General features: G+C 47.1%; 1 protein-coding gene across 2 annotated transcripts in view; it reads right to left on the bottom strand.

The window, feature by feature from the left end:
- Nucleotides 1–1,222: 1,222 nt before the first annotated feature.
- Nucleotides 1,223–23,226, bottom strand: part of DNAAF8 (dynein axonemal assembly factor 8) — a 151,575-nt gene continuing 129,571 nt past the window's right edge. The window contains exons 26-31 of one of the 2 annotated variants that reach the window (XM_043524105.1): nt 19,681–19,876; nt 14,745–14,839; nt 7,775–7,895; nt 5,951–6,168; nt 4,051–4,133; nt 1,223–2,608 (exon numbers count right to left, since the gene is read on the bottom strand). In XM_043524105.1, coding sequence (XP_043380040.1) covers nt 2,506–2,608; nt 4,051–4,133; nt 5,951–6,168; nt 7,775–7,895; nt 14,745–14,839; nt 19,681–19,876 — 816 coding nt within the window. In that variant the 3' untranslated portion in view covers nt 1,223–2,505. The remainder of the gene's footprint in view (nt 2,609–4,050; nt 4,134–5,950; nt 6,169–7,774; nt 7,896–14,744; nt 14,840–19,680; nt 19,877–23,226) is intronic. The other variant, XM_037911638.2, reaches the window with a different exon arrangement.

Here is a 23,226-nt window from a genome sequence, read left to right as displayed (position 1 = left end):
AATAACTGTGTCTGCGGTTATGCAAATCAGATGGCCAAAACCAATCAGAGTGCACGGAAGTGCCTAACTGAGGTATAGGTCATCCCAGCCTGACAATTCAATTCCAGTGTGATATATACATACACATAACCATGTGCTTTGTTAAACAGAAAAGGCAGCAGAATCCTATAGGGAAATAGCGTTCCTTCCCCACATATTCGAGTGAGTCTCATAAAACAAAGCAGCCACCACTCTCTTTTTGGAGCAGTGCAGTACATCTGCCTGGTCTTGGTATACGATCTTAAAGGGTAACCTAATGATTCATAGTACCTTACACAGACAGCCCATCCACCACACTAGAGAGAATTCTTTCCCAGGTGTCTGGCTGGTGGTTCTTGCCCGTATGCTCAGGATCTAAAACTGATCGCCATACATGGAGTTCAGAAGGACTTCTCTAGATCAGACTGGCAGAGACCCTGGGGGTTTTTCGTCTTCCTCTGCAGTGTGGGACATGGGTCATTTGCTGGTTTGAATTAGAGTAAATGGTGGATTCTCTGTAACTTGAAGTCTTGAGGACTTCAGTAACTCAGCCAGAGGTTATGGGAGTATTACAGGAGTGGGCGGGCAAGGTTCTGTGGCCTGCACTATGCGGGAGGACAGACTGGATGATCATGATGGTCCCTTCTCCTGGCCTTGACGTCTATGAGACTATGAATCAAATGGGCAATCCCTTTTCAGTACTGTCCGTGACTTAGCTCCACTGTCGAAGGCTGCAGCTCTGCTCAAGTGATCTGCTGTAAATCTTAGCTTCTCTTATTTAGCCCTGCTGCCCTTTGCCTGACATCATATTGTTTCTCATTAGCTCTGGCCTGGGAGGTCTGGCTGGCACTTTGTAAATTCATCAGCAAGGGACCAGGGGGTCAAACATGGTTCCCAGGGACATCCTTTGAAGCAGTTTAAACTCATTTTTCTAGGAGTTTGCTCCTCAGGTTTTGCTCCATCATTTCTAAACTACCTGAGCAAAAGACCCCTTGACAATGGGAGATGGTATTTCCCACTGTGCATCCCTAACCAACAGCAGGAAGCACCATGGCTGGTACCGTCATCAAGGGGGCACTATTTTCTACATTGATTGCAAAATGCTGCATTTGCTCTTCTCAGGACAAAGCTGAAGGCCTCATCGGTAAATTCCAGTGGGCCTGCTCCTGCTCCCACTGAAATCAGTGGGAGTTTTGTCCTTGCCTTCAGTGGAAATGAGATTGGGCCCAATATGCTGATTGGTGGAGAGGCTGGGTTGAACACATGTATAGCAATGGAACTTGTCCTGGCACAGAAAGCATCCCAAGCCTCTTCATCATGGGCTGATTGCCCATTTATTGGCACAAGACAGAAGAGATTTTATATCAGACAGCTACAACCAACATAATTTCCAAAGCAAATCAGAGGGTATTCCAAATACCAGTGGACAGCCCAGAACTGTTGTCCTGGCACATTACATGGCAACAGTCGAACACCATTGGCAGCAGCAGGTATGATGGTGTTATATATTCGTAGCTGGCTTCTAAAGATGGGCTACCTAAGAGCTGAGTTTGCAGACCTTCCCAGGCTTTGTATCACACTCTCAGTTCAGCATCAGGGGACCTGCACTGCCTGTCAGGGGCAACACAGAACACCTGGTGCTGGAAACTACAGCTTTACAGCGCCAATTGTGGGAGTTCACACCTTGGCAAGAACACAGACCCAGGGGCGCCGTCCCAGCTGTATCTTCTGAGGCTTAACCCTTAGAAGGCTGGTGCTGAATGTTGATTTTGGGGAAAATCTGCCATCTGTTGTCAGCTCCAACGAGAGCTATGCCATGTTGCCAACACATCTGACACTCTCCCTTGCTTTCCCCGACAGGCTGATTTGCTGGCTACCATTTCTCATGCAGTCCCAGCTCTTTATACCCCTAATACTCCTTGTTCAGCCAGCACCCTGCCTCCAAAGCTCTTGTCTGGTTTGGAGCTACTTGACACAATCTATGTTTGCAAAGTGCTGTTGAGAAAACAGCCAGCCAGCCCATCATTTAAAGGGTTAATGAGCTCACTGCCTTTCCCCCACCTGGATCAGTGTGAGGTCTTCTAGAATTTTAATGCCAAGTGGACGATCTTCTATCAAAACTATTTTTCAATGGAAAATTAGGTTTTCAGCCAAATGTAACTTTCATGAAAAGTATCCGATTTAGGTGAAAACCTGTGCTATTTTGCCAAAAGGACAATATATTTCTATTCAAAATGGCACCGCAGCATCTCGTGGAAATTGCAGTTTGGGAGCCTTATGCTCCCATTCTCTTCCATGGGCTGAGATCTCTGGCCAGACGACATCTCCCTTGATGCACCACAGCCAGGGACTCCCATGATGCACCCCTCCTTCCCTCATCAAGAGAAAGTTTCCTTTTTGTTCAAAATTTCCACCAAAAATAAAAGCTGTTTTCTGACCAGCTCTACTTAATCTACAGCCAGCAGAACACAATGGAAAGAAAAATGGTTATTTCTGTGGACCAGGGCCTCCTCCACTTGCCTGTTTCTCTGTTTGGGGATACAGAAGATGCTGCATGCAGTCCAGCACAGCCTGCTTCTGCCAGCGGCCACTGGGGAGAGAGAAAAAACAGCAAGGGAGAAGCAAATGTTACTCTGCTGTCTAGGCTGTCAGAGTCTGCAAATGACCTCGCTGAGGGGAGGGGTATGTTCTTTGCCAGCAGCTCAGGCCATGTGCATCTGTTGCTGAAATTTTTTACACAGATAAATCCAGGGCTTTACAAAGCTTTGTATAAATGGATTGGGGCTCTTAAAATATAATCCCTCAGACAAACAGTAATGACCAGTGATGTAACAGAGTCTCTGGGGCAGTGGGGGAAAAAGAGAAGGCCTCCGGCCCTGGGTATTTATCTCTGGTGGAAAGCAAAGATCTCACACAGGGAAATTCTAAAGGACTTAGTTTTAGTTTTTTCCCAAATACCCAAGCCTTCTGGAGCCACTCTCAGAACCAAGAGGTCTCCACTAGTCCTCGCTCCTCCCACTCTCAAGCCAATCAAAGCCTGAATCAGCCAGAGGACAAGGACTAGAGGTGCTCGGTAAGAGTTTCAAAAGCACCTTGATTTAGGAGACTAATGTCCCAGTGAAAATCAGTGAGGCTCCCTAAGTCACTTGGGTGATTCCCAGCTCCCACAACTAGGTACTGAGCTTGGGTTACAACATCGGACCCCCTTCATAGCCGGCCAATGTCTCCAAATGGCCTACCAATGTATTTTTAAAGATCTGATAGTTTTCCAGCATTCTTGTGTGTCCATTCAATAAGAGCAGTATCCTGATGGTGTTATCCACTGCACAGCGGTGAATTGGCCTGTTGTGCTGTGTGATGACCCTCATGCGTGGGCTCTGCCAAGTTCTTGGCACAACAGAGCCATCAGAAGAAGCCAGGTGCATATAACTGCACATCACATTGCAAAATATTAGCCTGTAGTGTTGAGAAACTCTGCCTCCTGGGGTCAATGGGTTAATTGGTATGATGATAATTCTGTTCCACTAATCAGTCCCCATGGGGGGTTCTGTTTGTTTTAGCACATTTACTCCTCTACCAGGCATTTGTGGTGATTTATTGAACAGGTTTATTTTTTATTTCACTCTCTGGTGTTTGTTTGAAATTGGTTTTCCATGGTAAACGCAGAATCTACACAGATTTTCTCCTAGCAAGTTTATTGATTCAGCAGTTTATTCTCAAAGCAAGACTTTATTTTGGAGAACTCTCTGTGTCTTTGCAAAATAAAATCCCAAAGCCATCCTTACTGCATTCTTGAGAGACCCCAGCACCTGGCTGGCGTGTTTAGGATGTGTGACTTCAGAAATTAAAAACTCTCTAACATGCTGATGCATACCCCTGCCCCAATAAATAATGACAAATGTGTGGCCTTTGCGAGGTAACTATCCTTAGGAGAGGCTAAACTGGAAATGAATTACAGAGAAGACAACCCAGCCCCATGATTAGCTCAAGAGCTCTCTGGCATTTGGCTGATGTGGTGTTGTCCTTGCTTACCTGTCCAGCAGGGACTCAAAGCAAATAATGGCATTGTCTCGCTGTGCTGCTACCACCAGACATGCCCCGTCCAACAGGGAATGCTGCAAGGGAGGGAAGAACACCAGGCTAGTACTAAGACCACTTACGTAACTCTGCGATTGGCTGCTGACAGCACAAGGAACACCTTGCGCGCTGCGTGGGGGGATGAAAGCATGGGGCAGCATGCTCTTTGAAATGCCTGCTCCACCAGAGTTCAGTTGTTACTCATTCACCTTGGGCTTTACATTTTTCCTAGTCATTTCTCTCTGGGCGAGAGGCAAACTGAGGTATTGAAAAGAAAGTGTGGCCTCAGGTGTGTTACTCAGACTGCAAAAGCAGGAGGAAAGGGAGTTCCCAGAAGGACCTGTCTCCTTCTGGCAGGGGGAGAGTGACTGCTGTAATGACTCCCTTTGGCTCAGCACGATCAGGCCTGTGTGGAAATATACCAGCCCTGCCTAACTCTGTTTGAAGACATTCCTCTCTGATTGGGGAAAATAATTTCTGGGCAACCCTACTGGTGCTGCTTGGCTTCCATCATACTACCCACCCCTTTGTCTTTCCTATAATAGCTGGGGATCTTCCCTGGCGCATGAGGGACTGGTATTCTTGGGATAACCAAAGGGGAACAGGCTGGTGCTTAGTCTAATTGGTTGCTAGATGTAATTGCTCTTCTATACAGACGTACTTTAAAGGGATAAAAAGAAAAGGAGGACTTGTGGCACCTTAGAGACTAACAAACAAATTATGCTCAAATAAATTTGTTAGTCTCTAAGGTGCCACAAGTCCTCCTTTTCTTTTTGCGAATACAGACTAACACGGCTGCTACTCTAAAACTTGTCTTTAAAGGGATAGTGTCAGTTTAAAAATCACGCTTAGAAAATATCTTACCTGCTCTTGCTACAGTAATAGCTAAGACCCCTCAAGCTAAAAGGTCAGAGGCAAAAATATTTGTCTGTATTTTCTCAGTTGGGTGACTGTGTGAATTTGACAGTCCTTTGTTTATAGCCACTTCCAGGGAACTCATTTCCCTCCACTGTTTGCTTTGTGCATCTGACAGCACTTTCTTGTATAGTCCACTTCCCTGCTTCATTCTAGTCAGCTCCCTCTATGGGTGTGTCTTTCACACAGCAGCCAGGGAGGGGGTCAGATCCTCAGATGGCATAAATAGGCATAGCTCCATGGACTTCAACAGCAGTCTTTACATGCTTAAGTTAAGCACGTGCTTAAGTGCTTTGTTAGAGGAGGGCTCGAGTTCTCAGTCCTTTGCAGGATCGAGCTCTGAATAGCTATGTGTGAACATACTGGACTATCCTGAAGATTACTATTGGGTACCTCAGCACCAGAAAGCTAGTGACAATCTGGAGGGAGTTCAGAGATAAGCAACTAAAATGACTTGGGGTCTGGTTTCTGAGTAAAACCTATGAAAGAGTTAAATATGCTTAGATTGGCTAAGCGAAAACTAGGCGGCTGGGGACAAAATCTCCTCCCAATAAATCAAGAGTATAATCACCAAGAAGAGAGAGGGATTAGTTAGCATAGCAAAAGGGAGATAGGGATTAATGGGGTGGAATTAACAACAGGGAAATAGAGGCTGTATATATAAGGGCAAACGTCCTCCCTGAACCTGCGGCCTGAACCTCCCTGAACCTTTACTCCCAAGAGAAATTGGGGATGCCCCTGTAATTATAACTAGCCTGGAGTCAAGACGAGCAAGTGTAATAAGGCACAATCATGCATTGATAGGGGGATGTACTCGAAAGCCTAACAGGGATTTACCATCTCAGGAGTCACAATTAAGTGAAACTAAAAACTGTATAGATTAGCAAATGGCTCTTCTTGTTTGGGGGGCAGAGGGAGGAGTAGCTCCATTGTTCCATACCATTGTCGAAACATCGCACCCCTCAGTGCTCAGTGTCTCAGAGATGAAGTGAGCCTGTGATTTGTCCAGCACGGTGAGCCGTATCCCTGTCACTGTGAAATCTCTGCCAATCAACTGGTCTAGCAGTCCAAGGTAAGGCGGGCGCTCTGAACCCCGAAGGATTATCCCGGGAAGTATCAGGCAAGTGGTTTGGCAGAGTGTATAAAGCAATGGCAGGTCTGATGAGAAAAGATCAAAACACAACAGATGGTTGTTTAACATTTTTTTTAAAAAAAACCTTCTAAACACCCTCTCCTCCCCCAAACAAACTAAATAACACAAGGATCAGAGGTTCATGCAATGTTATGTTGTGTAGTTGCTTGCAGATGTGATTGCTCATCCCAAGATGCTGAACTGGTGTGTGCGTGCGTGTATGTGGTGTGTAGATAGTTAGACAGTAGTAATGACCCCATTTTCAGAGACATCAGACCAGGAGAGCGCCTGATTTATTACATGAGCTACTATTCCATTTAATTTCTTCCAGGCAAACAAATCTGTTAATCCATCTGGTTTTATAATCCAAACATGTCATTCTGATCAGAAGCCGAAAAGTTTGGTGTGTTTCATATTTCCCTATGATAAATCTGTTTGTTTGTATAGGCAAAAGCTTTGTGGATTTGATGAACAGGAGCCAAAGGGACAAGTTTCTGTGTGTGCAATAGAGCCCTCTAGTGTCCAAGACGTGGATGCAGCATCTGACTTACTAGAAGCACTTACTCTAGTGCCTGATGGTTTAGTGGCCACATGTCCTTGCCTTCTCAGGACAGTCCCACTCTGGAGACCGTCTCAGAAACTGACGTATGGGTGTATTGTGTCAATCCAATATATTTCATTACTCTTCACTCTACTTAGACACCCTCAAAGTAAAGGTGTGACATTTACAAAACAGCACCCGGGAGCTAGCAGGATAGATTCCAGGATTCGCTGCCAAGACTAGGAAACAAAGTGCTGCATGCAGCTTGCAAAGCATTCCCCCGGCTCCTCAGGGAGGTGTTTTACTTGCAATAACTCTTTTAAATCAGGAAACAGATCAACAGTTTGGGACCTGTGCTATAAACCTGGCCCTTTCCGACTGTGCAACTACTCAGAAAAAGGTTCTGCATTATGAGAAAGGGCTGGGAACTACTGCCAGGAAAGGCCTGGACTGGAGAGATCCTGATGGTGTCCTCTCAAGCAGCCTTGTCTGATATGCCTTCGCATTTCCCATCTGCCCGAGCTGAAATGTTAGATGGAAAATAGTCACTGATTGAACTATCCCCAGGTGGGAAGGTCAGCAAGCAGCCAGCAGATAGCGGTGCATGGAGCCATCAATTCACCAAGCGTGCTCCCCCTTATGCACAGAATTACCAATACCTTATTCCTGCAGCTCCTTGAGAACAATCTGGCACAAGCAGAAGTGACCTGTGGGAGTGAGTAAAGTTAAGGGCTAGGTCTAGTCCTCCACGCTGAGGGATAGTTAAGACCCATGCCTCTGTGCAGCCTGTCCCTTACTTATTAATGTGCAAGGCAGGAAAATGGGCACAGCTGAGAAGATGTGGCCTTAAGTGTGCTCATCATCCTAATGAGGCACATGGGCCCTGATCCGAAGTCCATGGAAAAGGCCTGGCATTCAAGGGGTTAACAGGCCTGAACTACTTTTGAGTAGTTCTTTCCAGCTCCGAACTGTCTCTGCTTTCTGAAAGGACATCAAGAGCGACTTTGGCTGACACCAGATGGTTTGTCTTGCTGGCCAACTAATCAATAGCAGTTTGAGGCCTATAATGAGCAAGCTCTACATATCCTTACCTAGACTATGCTGCTGCTTGGAGCCCAGGAAATTGAGTTGCCTTCTTGTTTCATGTTTTACAATCCTGTGCTGCTTGCTGATTTCCGGTCTGACTATCGGGTCATATTTCATGTTACAAATCTGCAGGAGGGAAGGGGAAAGGCACATCATGTGATTGGTCTCCCACAGTATTCTTGCCAGCAAGTTAAAAAAGTATGGATTGGATGAATGGACTATAAAGTGGATAGAAAGGTGGCTAGATTGTCGGGCTCAATGGGTAGCGATCAACGGCTTGATGTATAGTTGGCAGCCGGTATCAAGCGGAGTGCCCCAGGGGTCTGTCCTGGGGCCAGTTTTGTTCAACATCTTCATTAATGATCTGGATGATGGGATGAATTGCACCTTCAGCAAGTTCTCAGATGACACTAAGCTGGGGGGAGAGGTAGATACATTGGAGGGTAGTGATAGGGTCCAGAATGACCTAAACAAATTGGAGGGTTGGGCCAAAAGAAATCTGATGAGTTTCAAACCGGACAAGTGCAAAGTCCTGCACTTAGGATAGAAGAATCCCATGTACTGCTACAGGCTGGGGACCGACTGGCTAAGCAGCAGTTCTGCAGAAAAGGACCGGGGGAATACAGTGGATGAGAAGCTAGATATGAGTCAACAGTGTGTCCTTGTTGTCAAGAAGGTTAACGGCATATTGGGCTGCATTAGTAGGAGCAGTGCCAGCAGATCAAGGGAAGTGATTATTCCCCTCTATTCGGCACTGGGGAGGCCACATCTGGAGTATTGTGTCCAGTTGGACACAAAGGATGTGGACAAATTGGAGAGAGTCCAGTGGAGGGAAATGAAAATGATCTGGGGGCTGGGGCACTTGATTTATGAGGAGAGGCTGAGGGAACTGGGATTATTTAGTCTGCAGAAGAGAAGAGTGAGGGGGGATTTGATAGCAGCCTTCAACTACCTGAAGGGGGGTTCCAAAGAGGATGGAGCTAGGCTGTTCTCAGTGGTGGCAGATGACAGAACAAGGAGCAATGGTCTCAAGCTGCAGTGGAGGAGGTTTAGGTTGGATATTAGGAAACACTGTTTCACTAGGAGGGTGGTGAAGCACTGGAATGCGTTACCTAGGGAGATGGTGGAATCTCCATCCTTAGAGGGTTTTAAGGCCCGGCTTGACAAAGGCCTGGGATGATTTAGTTGGTGTTGGTCCTGCTTTGAGCAGGGGGTTGGACTAGATGACCTCCTGAGGTCTCTTCCAATCCCAATCTTCCGTGATTCTGTAATCAGGATGGGTGAAGCTTTGTAAACAGCAATTCAGGAAAGCTGAGAAGTGTTTTGTCAGGATGTTGCATACACCTGTAATTGCCAGCCTAGGAAAGGCCCAGTCATATAGTTGGGAGCTGAAGGAACGCTCTGCATGCATTACCCCTTCTTTGTGGTTAATTCAGGACGGCGCCCTGTTATCCTTTTAAAGATCCTGCATCCAAAATCCTTTCCCAGGCCAGACTCTCTAGTCTCCAAGAATCAACCCACTGGCATAATGGTAGCATTTCTAGCTCCCTAACTCTTTGGATGCGAGGATCATACTGGAAAATAAAATCAGAATAGCTACCAGGAAAGTAAAGGCTTCTCATTTCATTTTAGCTACAGGCAGCCTAAATTGTTTTTCACTGGTGGATTAAGTTCCTGACAGCCTAAACCATTTAACCCTTGCAGTGCTGGTACATATGACAGGTAAAGGGCCCCACTGTTTAAGATGGTGCCATTATAGGAATAGCTTGCGTGGAGATATGTTGTATGTCCTAGGGATTGGTGCCATCCTTTTGCAGCTAGAAGCAAAGAAAGGGTCCATCTAACACAGTCTTTAAGCACTGGGTTCTCCCCTCCTCCCACTTGCCTTTTCCTGCCTCTCAACCTTTATGACACTGGCTAATTCCCAGGTGTGCACCACCTACAGGACTGATCTGGGGTTTATGTGGGGCCCCCAGGATGGGGAAGAGGGAGGGTTTGTGGTCACTGAGAGGCAGCTCATGTTGGGACTTTCATGAGGAGCTAGTTTGGACTTTCCTAACCAACCCACTCTCTTGATGTGACCTGCCTCTCCCCGAGGCTGTGTCTGTGTGGCTCTCTCCTTTAGGCTGGTAAAGGGCAGGGCATAGGCAGGAGATGGGAAGAGCCAGCATGAAGGCATAATGGGGAGTTGGGGACAATGGGGAAACAGCAGGAGCTCCTGCTAGATGAGGGGAGAGGTTGCTGATAAGTGTCTTTGTTCCCAGTCACAGATTCATAGATTCCAAGGCCAAAAGGAACCACTGTGATCATCCAGTCTGGCCTCCTTGTCTAGCCTATCCCTCTGTAGCGGGCACTAACAATGTGTTGTCTGTAATGTTTTCAGGACAGATGCATTTGGGAGAAAGGGTTGTTTATGAAAGTGAAGGCCTAGCAGCTAGTCCCGACATAACCTAGCCAATCGCTGTACAGGCTGCACAAGTCTACCATTACATGTCCTCCTAGCCAGCAGCCCTTTGTGATCCTCTACTTCTCAGCCCCTGAGCCCCCTCACAGCTCTGCCAGCACACATCACCCCTGACCTGCAGCCCCTGGCTATTGCAGCCCTAAGATCTCACACAGCTGTGCCTGTGCACCTCAGTTTGGGACCCCACAGAGCTATTTCAGAGGCTGAAACTCTTCTGAACAGAGACTGCAGATGATTGCAGACCACATGGTGGATCTGGATAAATGCCCATGCCGGACAGAACCATCGCATTTTAATTTATTTCCTAACTCCCATGTGAACCCTTTGCTTTTGAGGTGGATGGTTAGTGCAACAATTCATTGTAAAACCTAGCCCTTTGCTGCCTTGTTTTCCCATCTCCAAGCACTCCCTGAATAGGAAGTGTTCAGGCTAATCTCAGGCTAGGGGAGTCTCTCTGTCTGTGCATGGAGCTCTTGCTCTTCTATATTCCCCAAGGTACTTCTGTGTCTTTCTTGAAGGTTTAGTGTCTCTCGTTTCCCACTGCTTTATGTCCTTTACTCTTGAGGCCTTACATCACAGCTAACATCTTCCCAGCCAGGGGGGACTGGAGAGGACTCCTTTTACAGCCCATCAGTTACACTCCTTAGTTGGTAGGAAAGGTTGCTGGAGTGGGCCTGAATATATCCTCTGGACTGGAGCTGGCAAGGATTTCTGAGGCACATACAACCTTTGTATATAAGAGCAAACTAAGTGCATTGCCTCTGCAACACTCCCAGCTCATCCCAATCTCACCAGCAAGAGGCTGGGAGCAGAAAGATAGTTCATACAGGTGTTTTATTCTAAATACTCCATATATGGAAAGAGAAGAAGGATCTCCCATGTCATGTACTGCATGCAATTTGAAGAAGCAGGGTTTCACCTGGCTTTCAGTTGCTCCTTCCCCAATGCAAGCCTGGTTCTCCACCCATGCATTCAACATTGAATCTACTATGAAATGGAATGGGATGGGGATGACTGGGTTTTTGTTCTAGAATGAGGCTCCTTATCCCCCAGGTGTTATATATTCTAACAGGGGTCCTCCAGCACAGTATTTCTTGCAAGACAACCACCCAGAGAAGTATTTCTTACCAAGTAAATGTTTACCAAGTATTTTTCTTCCCATCTGTTTTGCAAATGGGATTCTCTTGAAATTCATGTGGCTCAGGGAAAGCCCTGGGAAAAAATCCTTCTTCCACGTCATTCCCTGCAGCTTTCTATGGCTCTGTGCAATTGTATGATGATGGGGCAGAAGGACTGGGAGAATGCCATAACACTTTAATTAGCTTCCTCAGTATTGTGTCTCAAGAAAAGCCCTGGAGCATGATTTTCAGAAGTGCTGCATACCTCCATGTCTAACTCATGTTGACGGGAGTTGCAGATGCTCAGTGGCTTGGCAAATCAGACTCTTGTTTTCTACCCACTGAATGTCGGAGAGGCTGGATTGCTGCTGTCTGTGACTCTCGTTGCCAGTGAGCCACTTCAAGAAACACACCTGTTGACTCAGTTGGGGAATCCTGGTTCTAAAGCTTCAGACCAGAGCACTCATGTTTGCTCAGTGTAATTGGCCTCAAATCCAGTTTAGAAAAACCAGTCAGATACTCTGGGTCAGCTTATGTTAGCACTCTATGGCAGGAATCATGGAATCGGAGGACTGGAAGGGACCTCAAGAGGTCATCTAGTCCAGTCCCCTGCACTCATGGCAGGACTAAGTATTATCTAGACCAGGGGTCTCAAACACACGGCCCACAGAGTTATATCCTGTGGCCCTCATAGGCACCGACTCTACCGGCAGCCAAGCTCCCCGCCCCACCATGCGCGCCATGTCCCCCGCTCCTCCACATACCTCCCAGCACTTCCCGCCGCCAAACAGAGGGAAGCGGGAGGAGCAGGGATGCGGCGCGCTTAGGGGAGGAGGTGGAGAAGAGACGGGGCCGGGGCGGGGATTTGGGAAAGGGGTTGGAAAAGGGGCAGGGAGTGGGAGGAGCTGGGGCGGGGACTTTGGGGAAGGGGTGGGAAGAGGTGGGGCAGGGGTGGGGCCTCATGGACTAGATGAGCAGTCTGAGGTATGAAGTTCAGCATGTATGATTCTTTGCTGTGAGTAGTTGGGAAGAATGTTTGTTAAAAGGGGCAATGTATTTTGTATGAATAGTTACTTTAAAAAGTTCCTGCCATTACAGCTATGTTGATAGACTGTTAGTGTAGATCATCATCAGTGTTACTGACCACATAAGGAATAGTTACAAGTGTTTATATTTTATTAAAACTCCTCTTCACATTACAGTTTTAAAAAAGTTAATACATTGACTTTTAATAGCATACTATATTACTCTTCATTTTTTTCATTTTTGACTATACTTTTGTATTGTTGTATGAAAAGGTTTCAGTGATGCGGTCCTCGGGCCAATGTACTAGTCCTCATGTGGCCCTCATGGTGATTTGAGTTTGAGATCCCTGATCTAGACCATTCCCGACCGGAGTTAGTCTAACCTGCTCTTAAAAATCTCCAATGATGGAGATTCCACAACCTCCCTGGGCAATTTATTCCAGTGCTTAACCACCCTGACAGTTAGGAGTTTTTCCTAATGTCCAACCAAAACCTCCCTTGCTGCAATTTAAGCCCATTGCTTCTTGTCCTATCCTCAGAGATTAAGAAGAACAGTTTTTCTCCCTCATCCTTGTGACCTTTTATGTACTGGAAAAGTGGTATCATGTCCCCGCTCAGTCTTCTCTTCTCCAGACTAAACAAACCCAATTCTTTAAATGTTTCCTCATAAGTCATGTTTTCCAGACCTTTCATCATTTTTGTTGCTCTCTTCTGGACTTTCTCCAATTTGTCCATATCTTTTCTGAAATGTGGCACCCAGAACTGGACAAAATACTCATTGAGGTCTAATCAGTGCAGAGAAGAGCAGAAGAATTACTTCTTGTGTTTTGCTTACTGTTAACACATCCCAGAATGATGTTTGCTTTTTTTGCAACAGTGTTACATTATTGACTCATATTTAGCTTGTGATCCAGTATGAACCCCAGAACCCTTTCTGTAGTATTCATTCCCAAGCAGTCATTTCCCCATTTTGTATGTGTGCAACTGATTGTTCCTTCCTAAATGGAGTACTTTGCATTTGTCCTTATTGAATTTCATCCTATTTACTTCAGACCAGTTCTCCAGTTTGTCCAGATCATTTTGAATTATAATCCTATCTTCCAAAGTACTTTCAACCCCTCCCAGTTTGGTATAGTCCACAAACTTTATAAGTGTGATCTGTATGCCATTATCTAAATCACCGATGAAGATATTGAACCGAACCAGACCCAGAACCGAACCCTGCAGGACCCCACTCGATATGCCCTTCCAGCTTGACTGTGAACCACTGATAACTCCTCTCTGGGAACGGTTTTCCAACCAGTTATGCACTCACCTTATAGCAACTCCATCTAGGTTGTATTTCCCTAGTTTGTTTATGAGAAGGTAATGCAAGACAGTATCAAAAGCTTTACCACAGTCAATGCTTAGGTAGACGGAAAAGGCACCCATAGGTGGGGCACCAGAACAGGGAGAGCTGGGGACCATTCCCCCCCCCAACTTTTTACTGGCCATAAGGGTGAGCAATGGGGGAAGGGGTGGAGAGGAGCAAGTGGGGGGTGGGGTCTTGGGGGGAATGGGCGGTGCGAGGGTGGGGCCTCAGGGAGAATGGGTGGCACGAGGGCGGGAGCTCAAGGAGAACGGTCGGTGCGAGGGTGGGAGCGAGGTCGCGGGGGAAAGGAGCAGTGCAAAGGTGGGAGCTCAAGAGGAATAGGCGGTGCGAGGGTGGGAAGGAGGGCACGGGGGAAGGAGTGGTGCGAGGGCGGAAGCGAGGGCATGGGGGAAGGGGCGGTGCGAGGGCGGGAGCTCTAGGGGAATGGGCATTGTGAGGGTGGGAGCTAGGGCGCAGGGGGAAGGGGCGGTGCGAGGGTGGGAGTGAGGGCATGGGGGGAAGGGCCGGTGTGAGGGCGGGAACTCTAGGGGAACGGGTGGTGCGAGGGTGGGAGCGAGGGTGCGGGGGGAAGGGGCAGTGCAAGGGTGGGAGCTCAAGAGGAATAGGCGGTGCAAGGGTGGGAATGAGGGCACAGGGGAAGGGGCAGTGCGAGGTCGGGAGCGAGGGCGGGAGCTCTAGGGGAATGGGTGGTGTGGGAGTAGGAGCAAGGGCGCAGGGGCAGTGTCGGGGGGGCCTCGGGGGAAAGGGCAGTGCAAGGGTGGGAGCTTAGGGAGAAGGGGCGGTGCAAGGGTGAGGGCAGGGGCTCAGGGGAAAGGAGCAGTGCAGGGGGGCAGGGACACAGTTCAGGTGCCTTTGGCCACCCCACTTTTAGTGTACTTCCACCGCTCCTTCCCACAGGGAATATAAAGAGGAAGAGGATCAGAGTCCTGGGGTACTAGGGCCACAATTATTGCTCTGATAGAGCAGGACATTCTTCAGGATAGGGCAGAATCCTACCTCTTCTTCCTTTAGCACCCGAGAATCGGCACAGCACAGCCCTTCTGGAAAAAACAACTTCATATCTCGGACAGCAGCGTGATAGGATCTGGAGCCTGACAGACAGACACAAGGAGAGGATTCTATCAGGCCAGGAATTAAACATTCTTTAGGCTCACACTCATCTACCTGCAAGACTGATGGCGTGCAACTTACTGAAGTAATTGCTATAAAGGGCAGCTGTTATATACAGTCACCGCACACATTTAAAACCATGATATTTACATTTGCTTCATTGTCTTCTTGGTATTTTGATTTTGCTCTATTATTTCTCAGCCTGTTCTTCATACAAAACAAGACTCCTTTCATTTCCTAGCAGGGTAATAATGGGACTCACTGGAGGTAATCAGTGAAACAGTTCACACTGCGGTGATAATCCACTACCATGGCTCCCATGCTGTCTAGATCACATCAGTCAGGTGTTATTGGGTGGGAGGGAGCTACTAATGATCTCAGTAACACTGGTGGTGATAACTTACAGTAGCGTAAATTCTTTCCCTTTAAATATCAGCCGCTCCCAGAGGGAATGAGTGTCATAGCTGTCGTCATCACAAGCACCACTACAACAGGTAGTTATACAGGTAGATGACTGGAAAAAGGCTAATGTAGTGCCAATCTTTAAAAAAGGGAAGAAGGAGGATCCTGGGAACTACAGGCCAGTCAGCCTCACCTCAGTCCCTGGAAAAATCATGGAGCAGGTCCTCAAAGAATCAATCCTGAAGCACTTACATGAGAGGAAAGTGATCAGGAACAGTCAGCATGGATTCACCAAGGGAAGGTCATGCCTGACTAATCTAATCGCCTTTTATGATGAGATTACTGGTTCTGTGGATGAAGGGAAAGCAGTGGATGTATTGTTTCTTGACTTTAGCAAAGCTTTTGACACGGTCTCCCACAGTATTCTTGTCAGCAAGTTAAGGAAGTATGGGCTGGATGAATGCACTATAAGGTGGGTAGAAAGCTGGCTAGATTGTCGGGCTCAACGGGTAGTGATCAATGGCTCCATGTCTAGTTGGCAGCCGGTGTCAAGTGGAGTGCCCCAGGGGTCGGTCCTGGGGCCGGTTTTGTTCAATATCTTCATAAATGATCTGGAGGATGGTGTGGATTGCACTCTCAGCAAATTTGCGGATGATACTAAACTGGGAGGAGTGGTAGATACGCTGGAGGGGAGGGATAGGATACAGAAGGACCTAGACAAATTGGAGGATTGGGCCAAAAGAAATCTGATGAGGTTCAATAAGGATAAGTGCAGGGTCCTGCACTTAGGACGGAAGAACCCAATGCACCGCTACAGACTAGGGACCGAATGGCTAGGCAGCAGTTCTGCGGAAAAGGACCTAGGGGTGACAGTGGACGAGAAGCTGGATATGAGTCAGCAGTGTGCCCTTGTTGCCAAGAAGGCCAATGGCATTTTGGGATGTATAAGTAGGGGCATAGCGAGCAGATCGAGGGACGTGATCGTTCCCCTCTATTCGACACTGGTGAGGCCTCATCTGGAGTACTGTGTCCAGTTTTGGGCCCCACACTACAAGAAGGATGTGGATAAATTGGAGAGAGTCCAGCGAAGGGCAACAAAAATGATTAGGGGTCTAGAGCACATGACTTATGAGGAGAGGCTGAGGGAGCTGGGATTGTTTAGTCTGCAGAAGAGAAGAATGAGGGGGGATTTGATAGCTGCTTTCAACTACCTGAAAGGGGGTTCCAAAGAGGATGGCTCTAGACTGTTCTCAATGGTAGCAGATGACAGAACGAGGAGTAATGGTCTCAAGTTGCAATGGGGGAGGTTTAGATTGGATATTAGGAAAAACTTTTTCACTAAGAGGGTGGTGAAACACTGGAATGCGTTACCTAGGGAGGTGGTAGAATCTCCTTCCTTAGAGGTTTTTAAGGTCAGGCTTGACAAAGCCCTGGCTGGGATGATTTAACTGGGAATTGGTCCTGCTTCGAGCAGGGGGTTGGACTAGATGACCTTCTGGGGTTCCTTCCAACCCTGATATTCTATGATTCTATGATTCTATACTGGGAACCCAGCTGAGATAGTCACTCTGTTAACACTTTAGTGGCTCAGTATTTTCATCAATAGGCACAGCTCAGACACGAGGCATAATGTGTTATTTAATCATGCCCCACTCTGCACCTCTGATGATGTCAGGATTTTGGAGAGTGGGACAATATGGGTGGGGGGGATACAAGAGGAGGAGGATGGACTTGTGGTTAAAGCACAGTACTGGGTGGCAGGAGGTCTGGGTCCCAATCCTGGATGTGACACTAACAGACTTGTGAGGTGCTGGGAAAGTCATTTAACCACCACATGCCTCAGTTTCCACTTCTGCAAAATAGGAATAATGAGATTTTCGTACAGCACAGGAGTGCTGTGAGGCTGTATTTACATTGCTTGGAAGACACTGGAGAAAGAAACATTATTCCCCTGGACTGGAATTCAAGCAGACTGTCGATATGTCAGGGCAGACCCATGATCCTGGGATGCAACAGTTCTCTGTACCAAAGCCTGCTACCCTCTGGAGAGTGGTCACCATTGCAGGCTGCACAGACTCAAAATATGAATATTTATTTGTGGTACAATAGCTCCCGGTGTCTTCAGTCAGTACAGACATAACGTGAGAGACAGCCCTGGCCCCAGCAGTTTATAATATAATGATCACTGGTGCGTAAGTCATGCTGCCAGCTGCAGAGCCCTTAGGCCTGATTCGCCATTGCCCTACACCTTGTGAAAGTCATTTAAACCTCTGCAGAGTGGGTGTAAAATGCTCCTAAATCAGAACAGGAGACTTTTCCAGCCCCTTTGCACAAGTGTAAATGATCACACAAGATGCAGGGCCACAGGGCATCAGACACCCTTGGACCTTGGTGTGGAAAAAGAAAGTCCAGAAAAGAAGGAAGTGGTACAGGCTGGTCAACTGCTAGTATTAAAACTGCATGGCTCAGTTTGGTGCCATCAGCAGAATTCTAGCTGTGTGTTTTGCTTGATTTTTCTTGACTACTCTAGGGACTGCTGCTATGGGAGGAAACCCACACAATTAGTGTCTGCTCCAGTTTGGTAAGAAGACATCTGGCAGGGAGCCAGAAATTTGCCTTTGTCTGGAGCAAATATAAGGGCACTTGGTGTTTTTTCATATGGCAAAGAAATCTTCTTGGGTAATCCCCTCTTGATCGCTGATCGGTCCATGCTGAATGCTGCTTTTCCTCCTCAGTGTGTCTTCAAGTGCTTTTTCCTTGCTTGGAGGAGGGGTATGATGAACTGAAGAATGTCCTGTTTCCAAAGATGGACTGCTTCTTGGCACAGCAGGGTGGACCCTGCCCTGCCTTGACAAATTACAGAGTACACTGTCAACAGCTGTATTGCCTTCCCTGGAATGTGTGGAAGGAAGCTGTTGTGTGCCAGCCAAATTAGTCTCAGCTCCAGTACACTGGTGTGTAATCTGGTGTCTGCATACAGGTGTACACCGATTGTGGGTGACAACTAGCCCAGCTATGTGACTGAGGAAATGGATGGGACTAGTGATTCTAAGGGACCCTTCTGCAGACATTGTATGGGCTGTGTGATCTCTTGAGGAATAGGCACTCTGGGGCCAAACCATCAGCTAATGTAACTCAGCATGAACTCCAGACTTCATAGGAGATACTCTGATTTTCTGAAATACTTTGACCTTTTTGAACCATGCCTGGCGAGGTCTCATTCACAGAGTTTTCAGGATATGTAAATCTATCAACCTATTAGGAACATGAGAAGTGGGGTTTTCAGGATGGGTTTGCGCTAATTAAACAGTTCTGAGTATTTCTTCAAATCTTTCAGGCAGGTAAATCCTAATCTTCAGTTACTCCCATGGATGGAATCGTCTGAGTGGAAGTGGAGACGGATTTCTCTTGGTTTATCCATAAACCCAAGGACTGGAATAGCGAACAACTCTTGAAGGATGAACTGCATTCTTTGAGGCATCCGTATAGGGGAAGATGTGGATTCTCTCTCTTTGCAAGGGGGCTGCTGTCGGAACGAGGCAGTTGGTAAATACTGTGTATGTAACAGAAAGGCCAAACTATAGAACTCTGTATTGGCACAGATCCTGTTGGATGCAGAAAAGATACTTCCCATCTGTAAGCTGGCCGGATGGATGGAAGTATGAGTCTTTGAAGCAGAGAGCGGCAAGCCACCCTTATGAATTTAGAAAAGCTCTGAAGGAGACTGTCATCATCCTGACCTTGAACATGCAGATCAATCTGCTGAGTGCCCTCAAGTCCAGCAAGGAGAGGGATGGGGAAGAAGGGTGATTTGGTGACATGGAGTGGAACTAAACAGAAAAACCTAATTAACCTAATGGGGCTAGAGAATGGTACCTATGGAACCAAAATCCATGTGCCTTCTAAAGCTTACTGATTTATTTTAACAAATTTATTTGAGCATAAGCTTTAAATAAATTTGTTAGTCTCTAAGGTGCCACAAGTACTCCTTTTCTTTTTGCGGTTACAGACTAACACGGCTGCTGCTCTGAAACCTGATTTATTTTAAAAACTACTCATGTGTCTAATATCTGATTTAGCTATTTGACAACCAACTCCAACTAGGGAGAAAGATGAGAAGACCACAGAGTTGAAAGTCAAGAGATCAAAGGGAATTCTGACTTACCACTTTGGTGGCTTTGGCCAGAACCGAGGCTGCAATGGGGCTATGCCTGTTTATACATCTCTACCTAGAATTCTGCACAGCCACTACACAACAGCCAAAGCTTTCCACAGGCTTTTGGGCTTTGGTGCAGCGTGGAGGAGCCTCCCAAGGGTTGCTCTAGACTGACAACGCTTGAAGAAATAGTAGCAGTGTACGTTTGTTTCCCTTGGCATACGTGAGTCCCTCAAACAAATTTTTCTTAACTTGGAGACCCACCGTAAAATCCATTTTGGACTGAGCTGGCACCGTACTGAGCCCTCCAAAAGCATGGGTCTAGTGTTTGAGCCAGCATAGGGTCCTCTGGCCCCAATAAGTCTACCAGCTTCTTTACAGCATTCTGTCTCTGCAGGCACAACACAAGGGAGGAACCAGAGGTGAGGTAGCTGCAGTGAGCTTCCAAAATTGCAGGCTCCTGAAAAGAAAAGCGGGGTGAGAAAGAGATTACACTGATTCCTGTTGAGTATTAGATACACCTGGCAAACTTCCAATGGCTAACAACATCCATACCGTAAGCAAACACACTGGTCAATCTTCCCTGCTTCCTGTCCTCTGTACACTATAAATGGCCATGATCTCTTTAGACAGAGCTGCCACAATATCCCCCCAAGATCACCAAACTAGCATACGTACACATGCAGCCCACTGGAGAGCGTATGTTACAGGGCCCACTCTGCACCCAATCCTCAGAGAATATGAGTCTGTTACAGCACCAGCTAGGGACCCTTGTCTGTTTAGCTCAAGCTGTAGCAGCTTTCGCTTTTAGCTCTGGAAGCCCCTGGTTCTATCCAACATGGCAGCTTTCACACACACATACATACATACATACATACATAGGTCTAGTGGTGTTTTAAGATAAATCCTTTGGAAGAACCAAAACAAAACCCGGTTTCCCTGAGGATGTTATAATATTCCACTCTGGCATATGTGGTCTATGGCCGCACACATACTCAGTTCAGGGAATATGGATAGGGAGAGAAGGAGTTAATTCATGGTTGGTAAGGAACACAATTTGCTACAATGCAGCTTAGACATCATTTTCAACCCTTGTAAATATCTGGAGAAAACTCCCTTTCCAGCTAATAGTGAGCATTCCCCAGTGGACAATACACTGTGTATATAAATCTCCCCACTGTATTTTCCACTGCATGCATCTGATGAAGTGAGCTGTGGCTCATGAAAGCTTATGCTCAAATAAATTTGTTAGTCTCTAAGGTGCCACAAGTACTCCTTTTCTTTTTACTGTAACAAGAGTGATCAGGTAAGGTGAGCTATTACCAGCAGGAGAGCGGGGGGAGGGGGGGGGATTAGAAAACCACAGCAAACATTTGTATCATGCGCCATTGGCCAACAGTTACTAAGAATGAGAGGTTACTCACCTGTCCAGGAACTGGAGTTCCTCGAGATGGATGCTCCATGAGACAATGTGCACACCCATTTAGTCATCAGTGCTCACGGGTCTGTGCCTGCACCCTTACAACTCTTTTTGCTCCGGTACAAAGGCCTGCCACTGCTCCAGTTCCTTCTCAACCTCGAAGCCCAGCAGGACTCCGAAGCTGAGGGGAAAGGAGAGCAGTTCGTGGAGTACCCACAAGGACAAAACATCTCGAAGAACTCCAGTCACTGCAGAATGGAAGTAATCTCTCTTCTTTGAGTTACTATCCCTATGGGTGCTCCACGTCAGGGAATTTATGAGTAGTATCTCAGCACAGAGGAGGGTGCTGAGCAGGTGACTCAGTACAGGCTGGAAAACAGATTCACTAAAGCCTTTCTTTAGGTCTTGAAAAGCCTTGAAATAATCTGTGTAGGATGGCAGAGGAGGCAGAGCTGCCTTGTCTGGACAGGAGGACGATTGTGGTGTCTCCTCCTCTACCCTTAAGTCCTGTTTCTCCAGAGACTTTTCTTGAGGAAGAAAGTCCTGAAGTGCCGATGACTGTTGATCTTCACAGGTCATTTTGCATGAGGGCACCCTATAGAGCTGGTCATCGTAAGGGGCCCAAGGGTTCCATAAGGCCCACTGAGGGGGGGCATAAAGGAAAGGAGTGGGACCCAGAGATTCTCCTATCAAAGGTGATGGGTCATATGCTGACTGGTTACAGGGGTCTGGAATTCGAAAGGGATGGAATCCTAAATGGAGGCTGAGTCCAAGGAAATGTCCTCTCCTGTCTCCAGTGGAGAAGCTAAAGGAGCCACTACTCATGCTCGGATGGGTACAGGGGACTGAGGAGAGATGGGCAGCCATGTTGTAACCAACAGATTAGTCTTTGTATGAGTATGGGACAGTGCTGGAGGGCATGCCGGTTCTAGTGGGCACTGGTGGGAAATCCCCGCATACTCTTCAACAGAGGGGATTAGGGCTCTTCCATAACCCAGAGGTCCTCATGAGAGAGGAACCTGGATGGTACCAAAGATGGTACAGATGGTTGGTCTGTATACTTTTGATAGCTATGGGTAGAGGGAAATGGTACCAGGTGGGGTGAAGACAATTTTTGTAAAGAGTCCTTGCCCTTTCAGGGGTCCTTCAATTTGGAGGAGTCTGATCCGATGAAGCAGCCACATGGGGTTACTTGTTGGAAGGCTTCATGGCAAGCAGCTTAGTAGTAGAAGACTTTCTTGGTGGTGCCAGCATCTTGGTACCATGACAGCCTTGGCAGTACTCACACTGGGACATGAGGTTTCCTTGCTCCCTGGTCTTAGTGGTGACTTTTCCCTCCTCTTGGTCTCTCTTTCAGGGGAGTGGGGTCTCTTACACTTAGAAGACTTCTGGGTGACCAAAGCTGCCCTATGGTATCTGCTTGCCAGAGCTGAGGAAGCCACTGGAGTGCTGTGAGTGACTGAGGCTGATGTATGGAGGACGGGGAATCAAGATACTCCTGGTCCCTGCTCTTGAAGCTGGAGCACATCTTACACTTGGCTGGGATGCGAGACCCTCCAACGCAGCAGAGGCAGCTGTAGTGCTCATTACTGAGGAGAAGAGACCAGTGGCAAGTCTGGCAGAACTGGAATCCCAGGTTATTGGGCATAACCTACCAGAAAAGACCACAGACTGGCAGGAGCCAAGAGCAGAAAGGCCTTGATTGCAAAGAAAAAAGGGAAAGGGCAATTCCCCCATCCCAAAAGCACAAGATTGTGCTATAAAAAAAGGAATAAAGAATACTATCAAGATAAGACAAAATAAAATAAAAAATAAACCAGCTGTGTCAGCTAGCTAGCTGACACTGCAAACTCCATCTCAAGCCAGCGTGGTTGGAAGGAAGTAGTGGGGTGGTGGGTCAACCCCTCCCTATATGCCCTCATACCAGTGCCCAAGGAGGCATGGGACGCAGGCACGGAGCTGCAGGCACTGCTGACAAAACTCTCTGATCAAGAGTGCACAGGTGTGCACACCACCTCTGGTGGAGCATCCATGGGGCAGTAACTCAAAGAAGCTGTTCTATGTTAGTATTTAAGATTACAAAGCCAGAATAGTGATCATGTTGCTGTAGATATTGGCATGCATGTAACCAATACCTCAGAAAAAGAAAGGACACACTAGTAGCTGTCATGTTACTGGGAAAAATGCCAAAATCTGATCTGACTTCAAATAGTATGTATATGTCAGAATAAACCTAATGTCACCTACGGGCTTAATCCAAAACCCAAAGGAGTCCTTCAGTGACTTCTGTGCACTTTGGATCAGACCCCAAATGAGAAGGAGATGGGAGACCAAGGACAGAACTTTTAGAAGGGTTCAGCACTTGCAGTCAGGACCAGGTTTTCAAGTGC

This window comes from Chelonia mydas, chromosome 10, assembly GCF_015237465.2.
Source record: "Chelonia mydas isolate rCheMyd1 chromosome 10, rCheMyd1.pri.v2, whole genome shotgun sequence".
NCBI classification, from domain to species: Eukaryota; Metazoa; Chordata; order Testudines; family Cheloniidae; genus Chelonia; species Chelonia mydas.
The sequence above is the reverse complement of the archived record's forward strand: the minus strand, read 5'-3'. Positions and strand labels throughout refer to the sequence as shown.